Raw genomic sequence first — 20076 nt, 5'->3', positions numbered from 1 at the left:
GTCCTGCCTTGAAACCCTTGAGTATGGGGGCCTCAACTTCCCTTTCCCTCTGAACTCTTATTAACTAGGTTAAACTCACCTTTCCTCTCCTCGTCTCTTGTTACTTCTGGTCTTTATGGTTTTCTCTGCTGGGATAGTCCATAGCAAGAGATCAAAGCTGGAGCTCTTTCCTGTCTGAGTTTGTCCCTCAGGTTTGCAACATGGGATTTCCCCAGCCAGGCTTTATTTAATCCACAAAGTGTCAGAAGCAGGCTGGTTAGGGAGGGATAAGGTAATGGAGCAGACTGGAGGAAGGAAGGGTTTAGAGGGAAAACAGTTGGGATAATGGGGATGTGTGTTGATTATGCTCTCCTAGCAACTCTGTGTGGAGAAGGCAATGGCACCCCACTCCAGTACTCTTGCCTGGAAAATCCCATGGACGGAGGACCCTGGTGGGCTGCAGTCCATGGGGTCACTAGGAGTCGGACACGACTGAGCGACTTCACTTTCACTTTTCACTTTCATGCATTGGAGAAGGAAATGGCAACCCACTCCAGTGTTCTTGCCTGGAGAATCCCAGGGACGGGGGAGCCTGGTGGGCTGCCGTCTATGGGGTCGCACAGAGTTGGATACGACTGAAGTGATTTAGCAACAGCAGCAGCAGTAGCAACTCTGTGAGGTATTCAGGGTGGATTTTAATTTCTTCATTCTGCAGAGAAGGGAGCTGAGGCCCAGAGATGGTCTTACATCTTATAAAGCTAGTGCAGCCAGTACAGCAAGAGGAAAGCCCAGGTACCAGGTAAAGGGACTTGGCAAAGTCCAGATTCCTGTAAGAATGAAAAGTAAATAGGTATCACTTGTGGTACATCTTGGTGTGAGTGCCAGTGGGTAGAAGGTTAACTGTCCTACAGGCAGGCCAGACCTGTCACATGAATGCAGGATTTCAGGCCACATGTGCTCCCTACTTCCCTTCCTTGCCATTTCCTTTCCTTGCTGAAAAACATTAGACATGTTCAGACTATCCTATAGCTATTGTGCAAATGCACCAGTGCCCTCTGGGTCCTACCTGGGGCCTCTGCAACTCTATTCCAGAGATGCGGGCCTTGGCTGAACTCTTGGGCCCGTACGGCATGAAGTTCCTGAGTGAAAACCTGATGTGGCATGTGACTTCGCAAATTGTGGAGCTGAAGGTACTGTGGATGCAAGGCCCCGGGAAGAAGGTCCAGCCTCGGGGGAAGCGGGGTAGCCTAGGAGACTGGGGAGAGATGTACCATGGGTCTCGTCTTTTCTTGCTTAATGTCTCTGTTCTGACTGCAGAAGCTGGTGGTAGAAAACATGGATGTACTTGTTCAGATCAGATCCAACTTCAACAAGGCGGACTTGATGGCTTCTCTGCTGCCCCAGCTGACAGGTGAGCACATCCCCTAAAGGGAGAAGGAACTGTGGAAAAGCATTGTGGACCACAAGGGGTTGTTGGAGCTATGAGGCCTTGGCTGGGTCTGAAGAAGCAAAACCGTTGCCATTTTCCCACATTCTCTTCTCTCATGCTCTTCTTTCTCCTCAGGGGCTGATAATGTGCTGAAGCGCATGACCATCATTGGAGTTATCCTCAGTTTCAGGGCCATGGCCCAAGAGGGACTTCGAGAGGTGAGTGGGGGCGGGGGGGCTGCCACAGGATAAACAGAATAAAGCGCTGGGTGGGGCTTGTGTGAGAAGTTGTGGAGAGGGTTGTTGGCAAGCATTGTGGAGAAAGGAGCTTAATCCGGTAGAAGTCCTGGAAGATCTCTGAGGACAGATGAACTGGAGAAATCTGGACGTGTGACAAGGGAAGTAACACAGAAAGTTGGCTAAGTTCTAAGCTGAGGCCCTGTTTTGCTTTTTTTGTTTCCACCTATGTTTGAAGTGCTGGCCTCTGTCCTTGGACTCATTTGTCTTCTTTCCTCCAGGTTTTCTCCTCCCACTGCCCGTTTCTCATGGGTCCCATCGAATGCCTGAAGGAGTTTGTCACGCCAGACACAGATATCAAGGTATCGGGGAATGCAAAGTGGAATCCAACCAGGAGATTTCTGTTGTTGACAAAGGATAGAGCTAGGATCTTGGAAGGGAGGAGAGGGCTCTGAAGAATACCACAGGAAGAAGAGCCAGGTTTTCAATAGAAAAATATCTGGGGAGGTTTTGTGGAGGGAGGAATTTTGGTCAGAGAAGAGGGTTCAGAGTAGGGGAGCCCTGGGGAGATCCTGTGGGGGCTGGGGAACGTTACTGGAGGGAGAGCAGTAAGGGCAAGGATCACAGTATCTCTAGGTTTTCTCCTAAGATGTGCAAATTAGATTCTGAACGATGTGCAGACAAGTCCCCTCTTTAGTCAGGAGCCTGGGAACTTTCTGTAAAAGTTGGTTCTTCCATTCCCACCCACCCTGCCTGCCCTCAGATTGTCCTTTCCTTTTCTGGCCTGGTCTTCCTCCCAGCTCTGAGACGGTCTGGTTTGTGTGCGCGTCATTTCCTGTAGGCATGGGGAAAGGGGGAGGGGCCTCTGTCAGCGCCCAACCTAAACATCCGTTTCCCCTCGCCCTCCTCAGGCTAGCTTGCCTTTTGAATCACCTGGAGCAAACAAGTATGTTTCGCAGGAAATACAGCTGCACAGCGCACAGGGCAGGGCACTTCTCTTATAACTGACTCCATTAATGGAGGGAGGTCTATGAGAGGAAGAAATTGGTTAACAGGAAGATGTTGTTCAGTTGCTCAGTCGTGTCTGACTCTTTGCGACCCCACGGGAAGTAGATGCTAAGAGAAAAAACAATTTCCCTTACCTTGAGGTCAGAAGAATCGTGAAAATTTCCCCTCTCTCTGCCTGAAATCAGATGAGGGCCAAGTGGTCACGGGCCATGAGGGGTGATTTTTCACTGGATGGCTGCTCCTTCAGGCCCTGGCTTGGATTTCACTGTGGGCCCCGGGTTTCTGGCAGCTGTTGATGTTGGGGCGGAATGCTCTGGTCTGTCAGGAGTGTGTCTAGCTGGTATCTTCCTGGCAGCTTTGAGCTTTAGGCTCTGCCTGCCTATGAGGATAAACAGGTGTGTGGAGATGGGGCTGGCCTTGTCCATCAGAGATTCTGTTACTACCTCCGAGGGGCAAGAAGATGAGGAGAAGAGAAGAAGGTTAAAAGGTGAAGACGTTTCCTTCAACCATCACCTTCTTTTTCCAGAAAACCACAGATTATGGACCAAATCCCCCACCTCCTAGGTCACGGTTGCCACTTGCAGGGTTATGTAGTTAGTAGGGAATTTAAACAGGGCAGAGCAGAATGCTGAGGTTTACCTTCTGTGTCTAGCATGGTAGGTGGTGTGTGTTTACTGTTATATCTGTGGGGTTCTTTGCATAAGATACTGTACTTATGCAAAGTACTTATGTATGTACTTAGTTATCTGCTATTGAAACAGTTATCCTTGTCCTCTCAGAACATTTTGAAGTCTTTTTCTCTTAACTGCAAAAGTCCAAGTACTTTTGTGGGTGTGGGTGTTTGGAGCTACATCTTGGGAACCTGATTCTAAGTACAATGAGGAATTCAGGAGTCAATCAATAAACATTAACTGAATGCCTTCTATGTGCTTAGCATTGTGTTCAAACCTAGAGAGGATGAAAGCAATGCAGAGTTCCTGGCTTTGAGGGAAAGGAAGCAGAGTGAAAGGGACAAGGTTTATTAGTCTCTCAGTGATGCTGGGAGTCATTAGAGTAATAAAGTGAAAGTTGCTTAGTCGTGTCTGACTCTTTGTGACCCCATGGACTATACAGTTCATGGAATTCTCCAGGCCAGAATAATGGAGTGGGTAGCCTTTTCGTTCTCCAAGGGATCTTCCCAACCCAGGGATCAAACCCAAGTCTTCCGCATTGCAGTCGAATTCTTCACCAGCCAAACCACCAGGGAAGCCCAATTAGGGGTAGATGCCTTATATGTAAAAAGTGAAAGTGGAAGTCAGTCAAGTCAGACTCTTTGCGACCTAATGGACTGTAGCCTGCCAGGCTCCTCTGTCCATGGAATTCTCCAGGCAAGAATACTGGAGTGGGTATAGCCTATCCCTTCTCCAGGGGATCTTCCTGACCCAGGAATTGAACCCAGGTCTCCTGCATTGCAGGCAGATTCTTTACCAGCTGAGCTACTAGAGAAGTCCTTTTACATATGTGATCTAATTTAATCTTCACAGCAACTCTGTAAGGTGAGTATTTTTATTCCAGTTTTACAGATGAGAAAATGGAGGCTCCAAGAGGTTAAGTAACTTTTAGCCAAGGTCACGCAATCAGTAAGTGATGGTACTAGGATTTGAACCCAGATCCTCTCACTACAGGACTTTCTCTCCCCTCTCTATGCCATGAGGTTAAAAACATATTGTAATCTCGTTGGTGAGATACACCATAATGTCTTGCCTCCAATCTGAGAAGATAACTGATGATACCAGGTGCTGCCTGTGACCAGTGGCGAGTAAGTGGTGCCAAGTTAAGGAGGGAAAGATGAGCATGAGCTGCAGTCAACAGGGAGGGCTCTACAGAGAATGTGAGATTCAAGGTAGGCCTCAAGGGTGGGTGTCAGTTGGATATAAGCAGAGGAGAAGTAAATGGGAAAAACTTGTCTTTTTCCCTTCCTATGTAGGGAAAAACCCACTTCTCCCCTACTGTGTGATTCTCTGCTGAGAGTCTCCTTTACTCTCACACAGAACACATCACTTCTGACACTTCCGGTCACCAAGTGTTTGGAGGATGTCCCCACACCAATTCCCTGTGACACCAGCTGGATGTCCTGCAGCTTAACTCAGTTCTGACACTATCAACCTGGAGTTGGTGTCAGATCACACACGTTTAGGGCTCACTTCCACAAGTCTGCACCTACCCCTACCCCATCTTCAGAAGCCAGTTGCAAACCTGTACTTCTGACAAACTGGCTATATGTCAGAGGTTCCAATATCTATCTCCTTGCTGCTGCTGCTGCTGCTAAATTGCTTCTCGTGTCTGACTCTGTGTGACTCCATAGACGGCAGCCCACCAGGCTTCCCTGTCCCTGGGATTCTCCAGGCAAGAACACTGGAGTAGGTTGCCATTTCCTTCTCCAATGCATGAAAGTGAAAAGTGAAAGTGAAGTTGCTCAGTTGTGTCCAACCCTCAGCGACCCCATGGACTGCAGCCTTCCAGGCTCCTCTGTCCATAGGATTTTCCAGGCAAGAGTACTGGAGTGGGGTGCCATTGCCTTCTGCATCTACTTCCTTAGGTTCCATTAATTTGCTAGAGTTGTTCACAGAACTCAGGGAAACACACTGACCAGTTTATTAAAGGATGTGATAAAGGATATAGAAGAACAGCCATATGGATTTCCCAGTGGCTCAGAGGTAAAGAATCTGCCTGCAATACAGGAGACCTGGGTTTTATTCCTGGGTTGGGAAGATCCCCTGGAGAAGGCAATGACCACCCACTCCAGTATTTTTGCCTGGAGAATTCCATGGACTGAGGAGATATGGTGGGCTACAGTGCATAGTGTCCCAAAGAGTCAGACACGACTGAGTGCCTAATACTCACTTCTACTTTCAGACCAGCCATATGGAAAGATACACAGGGCGAGACCTGTGACGGTCCTGATGACATAAGCTTCTGACTTTCTGCATTTGGGCTGAACACCCTCCTGGTCCGTGGATGTGTTCCCTATCTGGAGGCTCTCTAAACCCTATACTGTTGGGATTTTATGGAGGCTTCCTCACATAGGCATGATTAACTCCATTTCTAGGCCCTCTCCTCTCTCTGTAGAAGTGGGTGTGTGTGTCGGGGGCGCAGGGTGGAGCTGAAAATTTCCAGCTTCTAATCAAGGCTTGGTCTCTAGGTGACCAGCCTCTATCTAGGAGCTGGCCAGGAGCCCAACCAGAGTTGCTGCATAGGAACAAAAAATGCTGTTTTTATTACTTAGGGAATTATAAGGGTTTTAGGAGCCTGTGTCAGGAACCAGGGGCAGGGACCAATATATTTCCTATGGTCTCTCAAGAAGAAAGGACACTCCAGAAGAGGGACGCACAGGAACCGGAGTATGAAAAGAAGAAAGTAAGTTGTAGTTTAGAGATGGTGAATATATCACTCTGGCTGCATTGCCTGTAGGAAGTGTTTGAGGAAATAAAGTTGGAAAAGTAAATTTGTGCTGTGGAGAATCTGAAGGCCAGGCCAAAGCCTTGGGCTTTTTTTTTTTTTTCCCCTGCAGGTTAGGGAGACTTATGAAAGGAATACCTAGAAAAGATGATAGTACACCAAAAGTTTAAAATCTGTGATCCAGGGATCTTGGCCACCTGTAGCTTCTGCCAAGTACTTCTCTCCAGGGAGTACTCTCCAGAATGTTGTTTTCTTCTCCACCAGGTGACCCTGAGCATCTTTGAGCTGGCATCTGCTGCGGGGGTGGACTGTGACATTGATCCAGCCCTGGTGGCTGCCATTGCCAATCTGAAAACTGGTACCATTGGGGAACGGGGCGACGGAGGGCTTGGGCCGTATTTTGGGGTGGGAAAATGTCAGTGTCAAAGAAGTCTTTATTTGGGATTGTGAATTCAGAGGGTAGAAACTGGGAGCTAAGGAAGGACTTAAAGCACAGTCCCTAATCCCCAGAAAATACTTCCACAGGCAATTTCGATTTCTAGTCAGGTTCCAACCAGTTGATCTGTCAATCAGCTAAAAAGTATTAAGTGAGTCTGGTGCTCAGCAAGTGCTCCAAGGAACTTACAGTCTTGTTGGGGAAATAAGATTAATGCAGATGAAACAGTGAGGGAAACAGACATGATTTCATGCCTAGTTATATAGTATATAGTGTCCCAGTTCCCCAGAATGATCTTACTCTCCCTCCCCTCTGATCACCTTGACACCATTCACTTCTTCCCCTGGTCTCACACTTGTCTCTTATATTTCCATTACACATTTCCTCTGATTAGCACGTTCATACTTGCACACACTCTGAATAGGATGGAACCAGGGGGTTGGTATGAAGCCTTTTCGAATTGCCAGACTGGCTTTCCCTCTTCTCTCTCGGCTTTGATGAAAGTCTTTGCTCTCCCTCCCGCCTCTCCACTCCATCAGGCAGCTGACAGAGTGCCCTCAGCCTGCGTGTCAGCTGAGCCCTTTGCCAAAAGCTGTGCTCAGTCGCCAGTGGAAGCCTCCAGGACTCAGGCCTCTCACTAGCAGCAGTAATGACTTGCCTATAATGCTCTACAAAGTCTTTTCACAGATATTTTCTCATGGGACCCTCCTAGGAATTCTGTGAAGTAGGACCCCATGGAAGAAAGCTCCTGTTTAATGACCTTACTCTCTTTTCCTTTTCCCAGATTTGTCATCCCCTGAGGAAGAATATAAGGTGGCCTGCCTGCTCTTGATCTTTCTGGCCGTTTCCCTCCCGCTGCTTGCCATGGATGCTGCCTCCTTCTACAGCATTGAGAAGGATGGTAAGTAAGGAGTAGGTTTAGGTTAGTGTCCTGGGGGCGGTAGATGAGACCGAGACATCTATCTGGAAAATACAGACTTCGGACTCAGATGCAAAGTTCTGTTTCAGAAAGCTCTTGAGAATAAACAATCTGTAAAATTAAATTCAGGTGAAATTTCATGACTGTCTATCTTTCTCCTAATCCTCGAATGGCTCCTACTCCTTTGGTGTCACATAGGGCTGGCCCAGACTGAAAAAATGGCAAGTTACCAGCTGGGGTCACCTGGCATGGTTCAATTTCCTTTCCTTTCTCTCCCCCTCTGTCAATAATAATCTAGGTTACAGCAACAATATTCACTGCTTGACCAAAGCCATCATCCAGGTATCTGCTGCCCTCTTCACAGTCTACAACAAGAACATTGAAACTCACCTCAAGGAATTTCTCGTGGTGAGTGGGTCTAGGTTATAAGGAATGGACGGACGATTGTGAAGTCTGGGGGCAAGTGGTTTGACTTAAATCCATAGACAGTTATTATTGAGCAGGCCTCAGAGTCTAACCTCCCATCTTGCTCATTAAGTAGTGAGAGACGGCTTTGTGAAAGGCAGGGGTTTCTTCTAAGCTCCCTAACAGCTGGTATTTCAACCTCTACCCGATACTTGGAAGGAGTGCTGGACTAGGAGTTAGCAAATCTGGGTTTAGTTTTGGATCTGCCACTGAGAAGTTGCGTGGTCTCTGAAAAGTCAAACTTTTGAGGCCACAGTTTTCCCATTTATTAAATAGAGATATTAAACCAAATCCATGATTTGGTCCTTGGTGTCCATTACAATATCCTGAGGAGTTTGTTAAAATACAGACTTGAGACACTGAGTTTTATCATCTATGAGGCCCCTTTCAACTCTAATACTGATAAAAAGTCAAACTTTTTTCAAATTCTCAGACTTCATTGTGAATCAGAATCACGTGGAGAATTTCTGATTCAGTAGATTAATGGTGGGGCTGGAAAATCTTGCATTTCTAGCAAGTTCCTGGGTAATGTTGGTGCTGCCCATCCTGGGATCTTATTTTGAGAGCCCCCTGGTCGAGGTTTCTAGGGACTGGAACTTACAGTCAGGAAGCTGATTTTACTATAGGTTATGTTCAATTTGTTTGAAAGAAGTTGTTAAAAAAATTTTTAGCCGAAGTTTGACTCCCTGCAACTCTCACTATTGATCTAAGCTTTGCCTCTGGAAAAACACAGAATAAGTAATCTCTTTCCATTGTTCAGAGAGGTCCCAGAGCTTTCCATTCTAAATCCTCCGTGGAGGAATCTCTTTCATACTCTTTGATATGTAGTCCAGTGCCCGCTGACTGCTTGAGCATTCTCAGCAATAGGGAGCTTATTCTTTTTTTTAAAAAAGTTAATTTATTTTTAATTGGAGGATAATTACTTTACAATATTGTGTTGGCTTCTGCCATACATCAACATGATTTAGCCATAGACGTACATATGTCCCCTCCCTCTTGAACCTCCTTCTCACCTTCCCACTCCATCCTACTCCTCTAGGTTTTAACAGAGCACCAGTTTGAAGGGAGCTTATTCTTTTGCAAAGCATGGTTCTGATTTAAAAACTAGAGCCTCATCTGTCTCCTTTTAGGAGGAAACAGTAGATCATATTCTCTAGGGAGTCACACCCTGGTCCCAAGAAGTACATGTCAGGGACTTGGAAGCTTAGTGAGAGGGTCTCTCTTTAAACTGGGACAGCAGACCAGACAGAATGGGCTCCGAGCATCTGAGATATAAAGAGGATTCACACCAGATCTCTAAGATGGGGTGAGAAGGGAGTCACCCCCACCCCCAGAAGAAGGTAGAGCCTCTTCTACCCTCTCGTTTGCTAAATACAGGTAATCTGGGTCTGGGATGCAATTATTCACATTTCTTTCTTTCTCTTTGATCTACTGGGGACCTGAAGGTGAATGGAGAGGACAGCCATTCGGGAGTTGACAGAAGGAGAATACCAAAAGCACTGTCTGAGTCAGCGGCCCAGCTCTGTCTCTAGTCGGGTGGGGAGTCAGCTGTAAACAGTCTGATGACAGTGGTGTCTGGAGGCCGCCTCAGAAAAGAGATTAATCTCCTGGCATACAGTATTACCTGCCTCTGTTGCAGTTTCTTTCTTCGCCTCTTTCTACCTCTCCTCCAGCATCCCTGGCAACCGGCTGTTGCCTGCACTGGCTAGTTTGGAGGCAGAGTGTGTCTCTGAAGCCTGGGGGAGTCACCGCTTTTCCACCCCAAGCCTCCCAGCACTTCTTAACTCACCTCCTTGATCTTCTCATGACTTCCTGTAGCCTGAGGCTGTCCTACTCTGACCTTCATAAAAACCTGCTTCCTTACAAATTTTTCCCTTACAGGTGGCTTCTGTCAGCCTCCTGCAGCTGGGCCAAGAGACTGACAAGCTTAAAACCAGAAACCGGGAGTCCATTTCTCTGCTCATGCGCTTGGTATGTATCTGCTCTAAGTTGGTCGTAGAGATAGGGCCAGAGGGAGGATCCTCTATAGGGTCCTTGGCTCCCTACAGTGGTTATCACCCAAAAACATTAACCAAGAATTTAATTCTGCCGGAAGGGGTCCAATCCTCACATTCTGGTTAACATTCTAGATTTGTCCTGTCATCCCAAGGTAGAGTCTTTGAGGATTTCTCTGCAGGACAGTGTCTTCCTGGCCCCTAGCTGACTGGGCCCCTTTCCCTGCAGTGCTCTTGAGTGTGATAAGATGGAACAGCTCACCCCTACCATGGGGATGAGCTCATGGATGGGGATGTCCCTCATCTATAACTACCTGTCCAATGCATCTTTGATTTTACTTGGCCACTTTCTACTGCTGTATTTCTTGTCCTTAAGAGAACCATGAAGAAGGTTCAACTGGGGGGGTTCCACTGGGGGAGGAAGAGGGGAGCCCAGAAGAGGGAAGGGATTTTTAGCTGAAAAGCTGTAAGGCAGGGAACCTGGTGGGACATGAATCAGGCAGCTCCTGCTATCTCTTCTGTTTCCCAAGCTCTGGCCTTTCCCCTTCTTCGGTAGAAAGTTCTGGGAACTCTGACTCAGTTAACTTTTAAAAAATCTTTTACTCTTGATCCTGTTTCCCTCTTCAACGTGCTTACTCACTCTTGTTCTAAAGTTTGATTCCCCAGGTTAGCTCTGCACTTAAAGGTGGGCAGGAGGGGCTCCTGCTCTGGACCCTGGATTTAGGTGACCCTTCCTCTGGCCTGTGGGAGAGGACAGGCCCACCTGGAGCCTGTGCCCCTCCTCAGAGCCCCCGCTAAAGACTTCTCGGGCCTCAGAATTCTTTCCTGAGCAGCTCCAGCCCACATGTAGAGCTTGTACTGCATGCGAGTCCATCCTACTGAGGCAGACTGTGCTCTAGAGCCCATAGAATGTGTGGCTGGAGTTTAGATGTGCAGACAGGAAGATTATGTGTGTCTACAAACCCCACAAACTGGGGTGGGAGGAGAAGGGGTGCCAGGCTGGAGGCTGATTCCCTCCCTTCTCCCTTCTCTGGTACAGAACTCTGAGGGGTCTAACAATTCTTAATTCAAACCTGTCTTCCGTGAAATTGTAAAGGTACACTCAGCCGTCCATATCCACAGGTTCTCAGCTATGGATTCAACCAACCTTGGATTGAAACTATTTTAAAAAAACATTCCAGAAAGGTCCATAAAGCAAAACTTCAAATTGCCCACAACAGCAACTATTTACATAGCCTTTACATGGTATTTATAACTGTTTACATAACGTTTATGTTGTATTAGGTGTTATAAGTAATGTAGAGATGATTTAAAGAATATGGGAGGATATCATAGGTATATGCAGGTACTATGCTTTTTTATAAAAATTACTTGGGCATCTACAGATTCTGGTGTCTCCCTTGAATTGGTTCCACAGGTGGTCTGGGAACCAATTCCCTGCCAGTGCCCCATGATATTGAGGGATGAATACACATTGCAAGAAAGAATATAATATTTTATCATGTGGTGTATGGGCTTCCATTTGCACGCTCGGCCAGGCCCACGAGTATTAGGGGTGGGCGTGCCTGGGACCCACTCTGGGTCTCCTTCTTTGAATACACAGGCCCTGAGTGCTGTGTCTCAGTTTCTCTAGCTCGAAAAGGCCTAGGTTGGGCTGATGAAGGGTCATGATGAGGCAGAGAAGAGAATGTGGACATGAGGCTGTGGGGGTGTGGTGAGGAGGTGAGAGGGCAGGGGAGGCTGAGGAGGGCCGAAGGAGGGCGACAGAGCACAGTCTCAGAGCAGCATGACCTCTGCGTGCGTGTGTGTGTGTGTGTGTGTGTGTGGCGCGCTAAGTCGCTTCAGTCGTGTCTGACTCTTTGCCACCCCGTGGACTATAGCCTGCCAGGCTCCTCTGTCTATGGAATTCTCCAGGCAAGAATACTGGAGTGGGTTGCCATGCCTTCCTCCAGAGTATCCTCCCTACCCAGGGATCGAACCCAAGTCTCCTGTGGCTCCTGCGTGGCAGGCAGATTCTTTACTGCTGAGCCACCTGGGAAACCCAACATACCTGGGGCAAGTTAATTAACCTTTCTGAGACTCTGATTCTTTAGCCTTAAAAGCATGCAGTTATCCTTATGATGCGCTTCCCTGATAGCTCAGGGATTCTTGGTTAAGAATATGCCTGCAATGCAGGAGACCCTGGTTCGATTCCTGGGTCAGGAAGATCTGCTGGAGAAGGAATAGGCTACCCACTCCAGCATTCTTGGGCTTCCCTTGTGATTCAGCTGGTAAAAAAGTCCGCCTGCAACGTGGGAGACCTGGGTTCGATCCCTGGGTTGGGAAGATCCCCTGGAGAAGGGAAAGGCTATCCACTCCAGTATTCTGGCCTGGAGAATTCCGTGGACTGTATAGTCCATGGGGTCGCCAAGAGTTGGACAGGACTGAGTGACTTTCACTTTCACATCCTTATGCTAGAGGGGTGAGGGTTCATGAGACAGTTTATATAATAGTGCCTGGTACATAATAGATGCTAAACAAATGCTCCCTCTCTCTGCTGCTCAGTTTAGTTCCTGGATGATTTAGGCATGCCTGTTCCATGTCCTTGGACAGTTCCCACCTCTGTGGGGTTGGAGGGGATTCTGTACAGCTGCTCAGCCCTGCCTCCTCCCTCTGCTTTGCGTTTCCCCCCACCCCCCCAAGTGTGGCAAGGTGTCTGCCCCTTGTGGCGTCACTGGCCTGCAGAGTGGCTTGAACAGCCCTAGGACCCGGCACTTTTTTTTATAGGAGGGAAGAGACAGAGGGACTAGCTGCTGCAAAGCAATTTAAATGCAAATGTTTCCACAGAGAAATTGGAAATGACTGAAGGGAAGGAGCTGTATTCTGCGTAAAGAGGCTACTCATGTAGCCCCAAATCCTGTTCAGGCACTTCTCTCCCTGGGGTCTGTCTTGGCTGTCAAGCCTGGGCAGTGCCCACCCCCACTATTGGCAGACTTCCTGGTGTGGGTTTCACGGGGCAAGGAATGACTCTCATAGACTCATGGAATCCTAAGTGTCAGAAACAGATCAGACGCTGGTGGTCAGTCCAGTCCTCACCATTCCTAGGCGAGGACACCGAGGAGAGGGAGGCAAAGATAACATCCACGGTTTCCCCGAAATACATGGGCAGATTTGGGACTAGAACCCGTTTCTTGGCTTTCACTCCCGAGCTGTTTCCACTGCCATGAATTTCCTCCAGTTGGGAGCCCTGTGATTTTCTGTGCTTAACAGAGCAGAGAATAGAAGTCTTGGACCAGCGGATCCTTCTTGAAGCCATCACTCATTTCCCTGTACCCGAGGGTCATATCCTGGAAAAGAGATCTTATCTCTTTACTGGCTTAAGGTTTTGAAAATCTTGCTTACCAAGAAATCCTTTCTGCCATCCAACCTGAGATCAGAGCTGCAGTTTTACGGGCGGATTTTCTCTCCTTCAGCCTGTGATGTCTGCTCTTCTGAGGCTGTCGTGTGTACTGAGTGTGCATGGTTTGAGTATTGCAGTACCTTACAAATTTTAAAAATTGAAAAGGGCTTCAGAGAGAGAAAAACATTAGAATAGAGATGGTAGATCTCTTTCCTGAGTGAATTTTCAGGACTTGAAACCCCAGACATATTTGGGGTGGCCCATCTGTGTGAAATGCCAGAGGATATGGGATACTTCTCTCCAGAGTGTTTTTTAGTCCCACAACCTCTTGGATGAGGAGAGTGTGGAAGGAAAGACACCCCGTTCCTTCTTCAGGGAAGGAAACCCTCTGGCCCAAGGCTAGGCTGTACGGCTCTACGGTAATATCCCCCTGCCCCCTGCCCTCCGTCTTACCCAGGCATCTTGATCTGTCTTTCTGCTTGGCTGTGGGGGCTGCAGGGATTTCCACAGCATACAGGCCTTCTAATTAAACTAATTAATCATGCCTGCTCCTTTATACAGCATCCATACTGCTCCCCAAGCACTGTACTAAGGGAGGGAGGAGCCTAAACCATGTGGGTTCCGGGCCCCTCTTGCTTGGCCTGCAGTGGTAATTGTTTTTTTCTCCGCAGAGCTTTGTCATTAGCACGTTTATGCATTCTTACCTGCATCTGTGCTGCCCACTCACATCTCATTTAGCATCCAGAATGAGAGAGAAGAGAGTTTTTCTGCCCTAGAGAAGTGATTCTTTCCTGCCTTCTGCTTCTGAGCCCTGCATATAACCCCGAGGAGGGGCTCAGGGGTCGTTATAATGGAGCTGAAGGGAACAGTGCTTTCTGAGAGTGAATCGAGTGGCAGTGCCTTGGTACCCCGTTTACTTGTAACTCTGAGGGCCTCAGAGGGCCCAGGGAACCCAATGAGGAGGAACGGCGTGTCACAGTGGATGCCCTACCTGGGGTCCTCATCTCTCTTGGCCCTTGCTTTTCCAGGTGGTGGAGGAGTCCTCTTTCCTGACCCTGGACATGCTGGAGTCCTGTTTCCCATACGTGCTGCTTCGAAATGCCTATCGGGAGGTCTCCCGGGCCTTCCACCTGAACCGAGTGTCGGCCAGTACCCACTGAAAGGTCTTTGGACCTACCTAAACCCATGCTGCACTGGAAGCTGTGGCTATTTTCTCAGAGGGTGGGAATGAGGTGGGGTCACCAGGGAGAGGATCAGCCAGACTGGTGAAGAGGGAGATGGAGAAACAGCCCAGGGCTGAGAAATCATAGAGAACTGGGGCCAACTGGGGCAGGGGGTGGAGGGCTTTTTTCATGGAAAGAGTTATGGTGTTGGGGCCAGGTGTATGAATTTTTACAATGAAAAAAAAAAAAAAAGTGACCCTCAAGTATGTTTTCTATCTCCTGGGGACTAGAGCTTGAGTTCTGACTGGCATGGGTCTCTCCGACCTTCATCACTATTCTAGGATAATGTTGGCGGGCAGAGATGATCAATCATCATATTAAACCATAATGAGCTTATAACCCTCCCACTGGAGCTGCTATTGTCTCCTGCACATTCATTAGGACGATTATTTCTCTTCCTTTTCCAAATGTGTTCAGCAAGCATTCAGCCTGCTCCTACTGCACTGCCAAGTAGTAGCAGAGGAACCCTTTTTTCCTTTGTGGGGGCTCTTTTAGGAGTTGTGGGTCTGTTTGTCTGCCTCCAGCTCTCCAGCCTGCAGGGGCAATGAGGAAGTGCTGTTGGGATCCCGATTTTCACTGCCCCAACTCTCCCCCCTCAACCTCACCTGCCCTACTGTAAGTTCTCACATCTCTAACTCGAACCCCTCCTTCTTTCCCTTGACATCGCCACAAACCAGAGCAGAGGGTCAGTCCGGAGTAATTCTAGGACAACCAATTGGACCAGTGTCACGCGAGTTTCCGTCACATACCATTTGGGGGTATTCTCCCTCCTAACTGGAGGGACTAACTTAACCCAAATCCCCTTGTCATCCTGGGTACAGCTGTTGCTCCAGGCAGGGATTTCTCTTCTGGATCTTAAATTTCACAGACCTCATTAGGTTACAGGGCCCTGAGAGTGGGTATACTTGAGGGAGTACAAGCTGTTTCAACCTAGCCCTTTCCTGCACTAATTAGAATTTCAAGTGTCACAAAGCCCCAGGCATTTAAGATAGCATTAAGCGAGGTTTAGTTAACTCCCTGGCAGGAAACAGTGGCCCCCCCCCACCCATCACTTCTGTGCCAGGGAGGACTGGAGCAACAGATCATATATATCACAGGTCTGGAGTGGTTGGAATGGGCAAATATAAGTAACCAATTGATTAATTAGGGTCATGTCTATACTTCCAGGATAAAAGGGAAGCAATTTTTGGTTTTCAGCAAATCCATCCGGAGTTCATTAAAGCTATTTGTTAGCTGTTTTTAGATGTGTGTGTGTTTGATCATTATTTCTTGAGACCCAGGCTTAGTCAATACTTATTAAACTTGGCACCCATAATTAATACACAAGTTTTTCTTAGCAACGATTATCTACTCTTTAGGATAGAAGCATCGGAGGGTCCTGCTCCATGCATCAGCTAATTGTCCTTCCTCACTATGGAAAGAATGTTAGGTTCTAAGGAGTGATGGGGGTCAGACCTCCTGAGACTGAGGGAAGTGTTGATGAAGAAGAGAAAGCTCAGAAGTATCTGAGCAGCTCCCCTTGCACTCACTCATATCTCTGCTGGGATCCTCTGTTTGAGGAGCCAAGAGATCCTTTTTCCATATGCATGAGGAATGCTTAAGAGGAACGTCCCAGAGGACAGCAAGACAAGTTGCTGCAGGGGAATAGAGAGTAGACATATAATACCTTTTTTTTAAATTACAGTTTTTATTGAGAAATAATATTGGGTGATCCTGTGTGCCTTTACGTTTTCCTCAAAGGTAGCATCTTGCAAAACTATCCTATGCCACTGTAAAAACTCCTATGCCAGGAGTTTTTTTTCATGTTTATATATATACATATATTTTTATCACAAGTTGCCAACAGCACTTTATCAACCCCAATCTCCAAATCTCCTTGTCCCTATTGCCAGGATATTGGCATTGGCATAATTCATTGATCTTATTTAGATTTCTCCAGTTTTATTTATACTCATTTCACTGTGTGTATTTAGTTCTGTACAGCTTTATCATGTGTAGGTTCAGGCATCTGCCACCATGGTCAGGATATAGGATGGTTTTATCACTACAGGGCCTTCCTCATATTGTTCCGTTATGTCCCTCCCACAATCCCCTTTCCCTTCCCTAGCCCTTGGCAACGCAAATCTGTTCTCCTTTTATAAAATTTTGTCATGTGATATAATGTCTTTTTATAAACATATCATCACACACACACACACACACACACACACTTCTCTATCACATATACTTTTTCAAAGTGCTCTCACAACCTTAAGACAATTCTGCAGGATAGCCAGGGAAGGCTTTCCTATTTCAGGCCAGAAAGCAGATTCAGAGATGTTAAATGACTTAAGGTCACATGCATATCAGTACATTCAGAACTGGGACTCAAAGATGACATTCAGTCCTGGACCTTTGCTACCTGCCCCGACTGCCTCTTTATCTGGGAAGAGTTAGTTGTTAGAATCCAGAGACCCTAGATGGAGAAAAATAGAAGAGGGTGAGGACAAGTGGCCTTGACCGCCTTTACAAAAGGTGACTGTCTAGAGGTGAAGGATGGCTGAGTTAACAGGACCCATCAGCATTTAATGGCACCCCACTCCAGTACTCTTGCCTGGAAAATCTCATGGGCGGAGGAGCCTGGTGGGCTGCAGTCCATGGAGTCGCTAAGAGTCGGACACAGCTGAGCGACTTCACTTTCACTTTTCACTTTCATGCATTGGAGAAGGAAGTGGCAACCCACTCCAGTACTCTTGCCTGGAGAATCCCAGGGATGGGGGAGCCTGGTGGGCTGCCGTCTCTGGGGTTACACAGAGTCGGACACGACTGAAGTGACTTAGCAGCAGCAGCATTTAAGGCAGTTTCCTTCCTCAGCCAGGAGGGTCTCTGACCTCTTACAATCTGGGACACAGTCCATGATGAATCGCTTTCTATGCTCAGATCCCCAGCTCACTTTAGGCCTAAAAGGAACCGCGGAATGAATATCAAGAAGAAATTCTGACCCCTATTGTTTTGTCTTGCAGGCAGAGAGTAGGTTCTAGCCTCAGCATTTTCATTAGTGCAGTGTTTTCATTAAAAACTCCATTAACTTGTTTGCGGCAATGAGACAGAATTAGCCCTCCCACCAGACCTGGGGTAAGATGCCTGCAGGGGAGCCCCTGTTCCTCTGGGCAGTAGAGACAGTGTTTCCCTCACCACGCTGTTCTGTCGGCTGAGTGGGTGAGGGTAGCCTTCATGTGCAGGGGGTAGGGGTGGGGGGACATCCCTGGGCCTGGCCAAGGGGGCCTCACCCTTTGGCACTTGGCCTGGGAGGAAAAGAACACCCGTGGTTTAAGCATGGACACCCAGAGGGGAAGGAGGTCCCCGCTAGGGACAAGAGTTCTGGAACTTTAGATCCTCTTGCCTAGATCAATTCTCTTCCAACAAAGTTCGACTTTGAGAAGAAGCTGGCACATGGTTGAAGTCACTCACGTGGTTGGGGGAAGAGTGTTCTTCCAGTCCTCCGCCCCACAGGGCCTCCTGCTCCTCCTAAGTACCTGTCATCAAAGGAGACGAAGATGAGTCTCCCCTCAGCCCCCACACCTCAGTTGTCAAGTCCTCTCCCTCCCACCTGCATAGGAAAAAGGAGCAGCAGGCCAGGGTGCAGGTTGAGGAAGTCAGAAGTTAACTTGAGCTGAGTTTGCAGCTCTGGAGAGATTGAGGAGCAGGCTTTTCTCTTGTCACTTTGGAGGGAGAGGATTGTGAGGCCGCCCCTTTAAATAGCATTCCTGTAGGAGGCAGATCACATCCAGCCTTCACCCGCTGCCAAAGCATCGGGGTTTTTTTTTTTTTGGTCTCTATCAAACTCAGAGATTGTTGGAAGGGGTTGTGGGGTTAGGGGAGTGAGGAGGAAGGGTCTCCAAGAGGCAGGGGCAGTTTGGAAGCTGAAGAGAGAGGGATGAGGTTGGGAGAAGCCTGGGAAAGCTGGGGGTGGGGAACAAGGGGAAAGACAAGGAGAGAAGAATGGTGGTCTTTTGAGACAATGAATGGAGCAGACATATCCTGTTCTTACCTCTCTAGGGGTAGAGTAAGGCAGAAATGAGATTGGATTAAAACAAGACGGATGAGGTTGAGATGAAAAGCCAGGACTGGTGATTAAAGAAAGCAACACAGAATGGAAAAGGGTTAGGAGACTTGGCCCTGGCTTTGTTACTCTCTGTGTGTAGGTGATCAGTCTCTTAATTTCCGTGGGACCACATAATTTTTCTAGGCTTAGTTTTCCCACTTAAAGAAAATTATTTATTTTATTTTTGCGCTGGGTCTTCGTTGCTATGCGTGGACCCTTCTCTAGTTGCCGCAAGCCAGGGCTACCCTCTGGGTGTGGTGCACGGGCCTCTCATTGTGGTGGCTTCTCTCGTTGTGGAGCACAGACTCCAGGCGCATGGGCTTCCTCAGTCGTGGCACACGGACTTAGTTGTCAGGAGGCATGTGGAATCTTCCCGCACCAGGGATCAGACCTATATCCCCTTCATTGCCAGGTGGATTCTTAACCACTTGACCACCAGGGAAGTTCCTTCCCATTTGTTAAATAAATGGGATTAGACTAGATGAATAGTGTGTGTGTGTGTGTGTGTGTGTGTGTCTGTGAATTTTCCTTTTCTTAAAATAGGTTAGAAGTTGGGGGCCTGGGAAGGCAGAGGTGAAATATGTCACCGTGTTGACAAGAAACAGTGAGGGAAAAAAAGAAGAAACATTGAGAGATCCCTCTCTTAATGGAAGCCTCTTTCCCACCTCTTCTGGTTGAAACATCTGCCCAATTTGGGAAGTTCCTTAGCTTTAACCCTAATTTCCTAATTAGAGCTCTTTAGCTCTAATTTTATTTCACAATTCTTTTTCAGCCCATTCTTTCTCAGTTGATAAGAAAGAAGGTGATTGCCCTCCAATTTTGAGGGCCGAATTGTGAAGGAATCTGGTTCACATCTCAGAGGCACGCATGTTTTGGTTAGGACAGTTTCTCTGGCCAGGACAGAAAATGGTGTGTGCTAAAGTTATATGGACAGGGCAGCTGAAGTCCAGTTCTCTCTGATTTTGTCTCCATCTCTGGCTTGCTGTCACCTTCAGCCCCTGTACTTCCAGGAAGCTGATTCTGCTGATACTTCTCTGTCCTGTCAGATCTGAAGGCCTGACCTAACTTAACTGCCTAAAAGGCAATCCTTCTATGTTGAGAATCTTCACCCTGTCACGTCACTTCTGTGCTTTTCTCTTCCATTGCTTGGGAAGGAGGGAGCTGCCACTTGATATTTAGAATGGAGTCCATACTTTCTCCTCATCACTCATCCTTCCAGCCTCCAGAGTTCTTGAAATTAAAGCTCACATTCTCTAATTAGTTAGTGGATCATGGATTAGTTAGTGAATACACATCCACTTTCTGTTCACAAAAGATTTCTGCCAATGCCAAAGTAGGTGGCCATTAAGGAGGAGGCTTTAAAGGAATCCTAATTTCCTGCCAGAGTCCTAGGTAGGGCTCACTTTGATGGAAGAGACTTTGCCCTGCTACTAGTCTTTAGTTCAGATTCCAGAGCATTTATTCTACAGATGTTTTAAGCAGCTAA

General features: G+C 47.6%; 1 protein-coding gene across 1 annotated transcript in view; it reads left to right on the top strand.

Moving 5' to 3' along the window:
* NCKAP1L (NCK associated protein 1 like) overlaps window positions 1-15748 on the top strand; it is a 45278-nt gene extending 29530 nt beyond the window's left edge. The window contains exons 23-31 of the mRNA XM_086398923.1: window positions 1072-1169; window positions 1297-1390; window positions 1544-1626; window positions 1926-2006; window positions 6355-6448; window positions 7311-7427; window positions 7744-7853; window positions 9792-9881; window positions 14312-15748. Coding sequence (XP_086255049.1) covers window positions 1072-1169; window positions 1297-1390; window positions 1544-1626; window positions 1926-2006; window positions 6355-6448; window positions 7311-7427; window positions 7744-7853; window positions 9792-9881; window positions 14312-14443 — 899 coding nt within the window. The 3' untranslated portion in view covers window positions 14444-15748. The remainder of the gene's footprint in view (window positions 1-1071; window positions 1170-1296; window positions 1391-1543; window positions 1627-1925; window positions 2007-6354; window positions 6449-7310; window positions 7428-7743; window positions 7854-9791; window positions 9882-14311) is intronic.
* The last annotated feature ends 4328 nt before the right edge of the window (window positions 15749-20076 follow it).

Source organism: Bos grunniens, chromosome 5, assembly GCF_055505025.1.
Source record: "Bos grunniens cultivar Pamir isolate PY7600 chromosome 5, Bosgru_T2T1.0, whole genome shotgun sequence".
NCBI lineage: Eukaryota > Metazoa > Chordata > Mammalia > Artiodactyla > Bovidae > Bos > Bos grunniens.
This window is presented reverse-complemented; position numbering and strand designations above follow the sequence as displayed.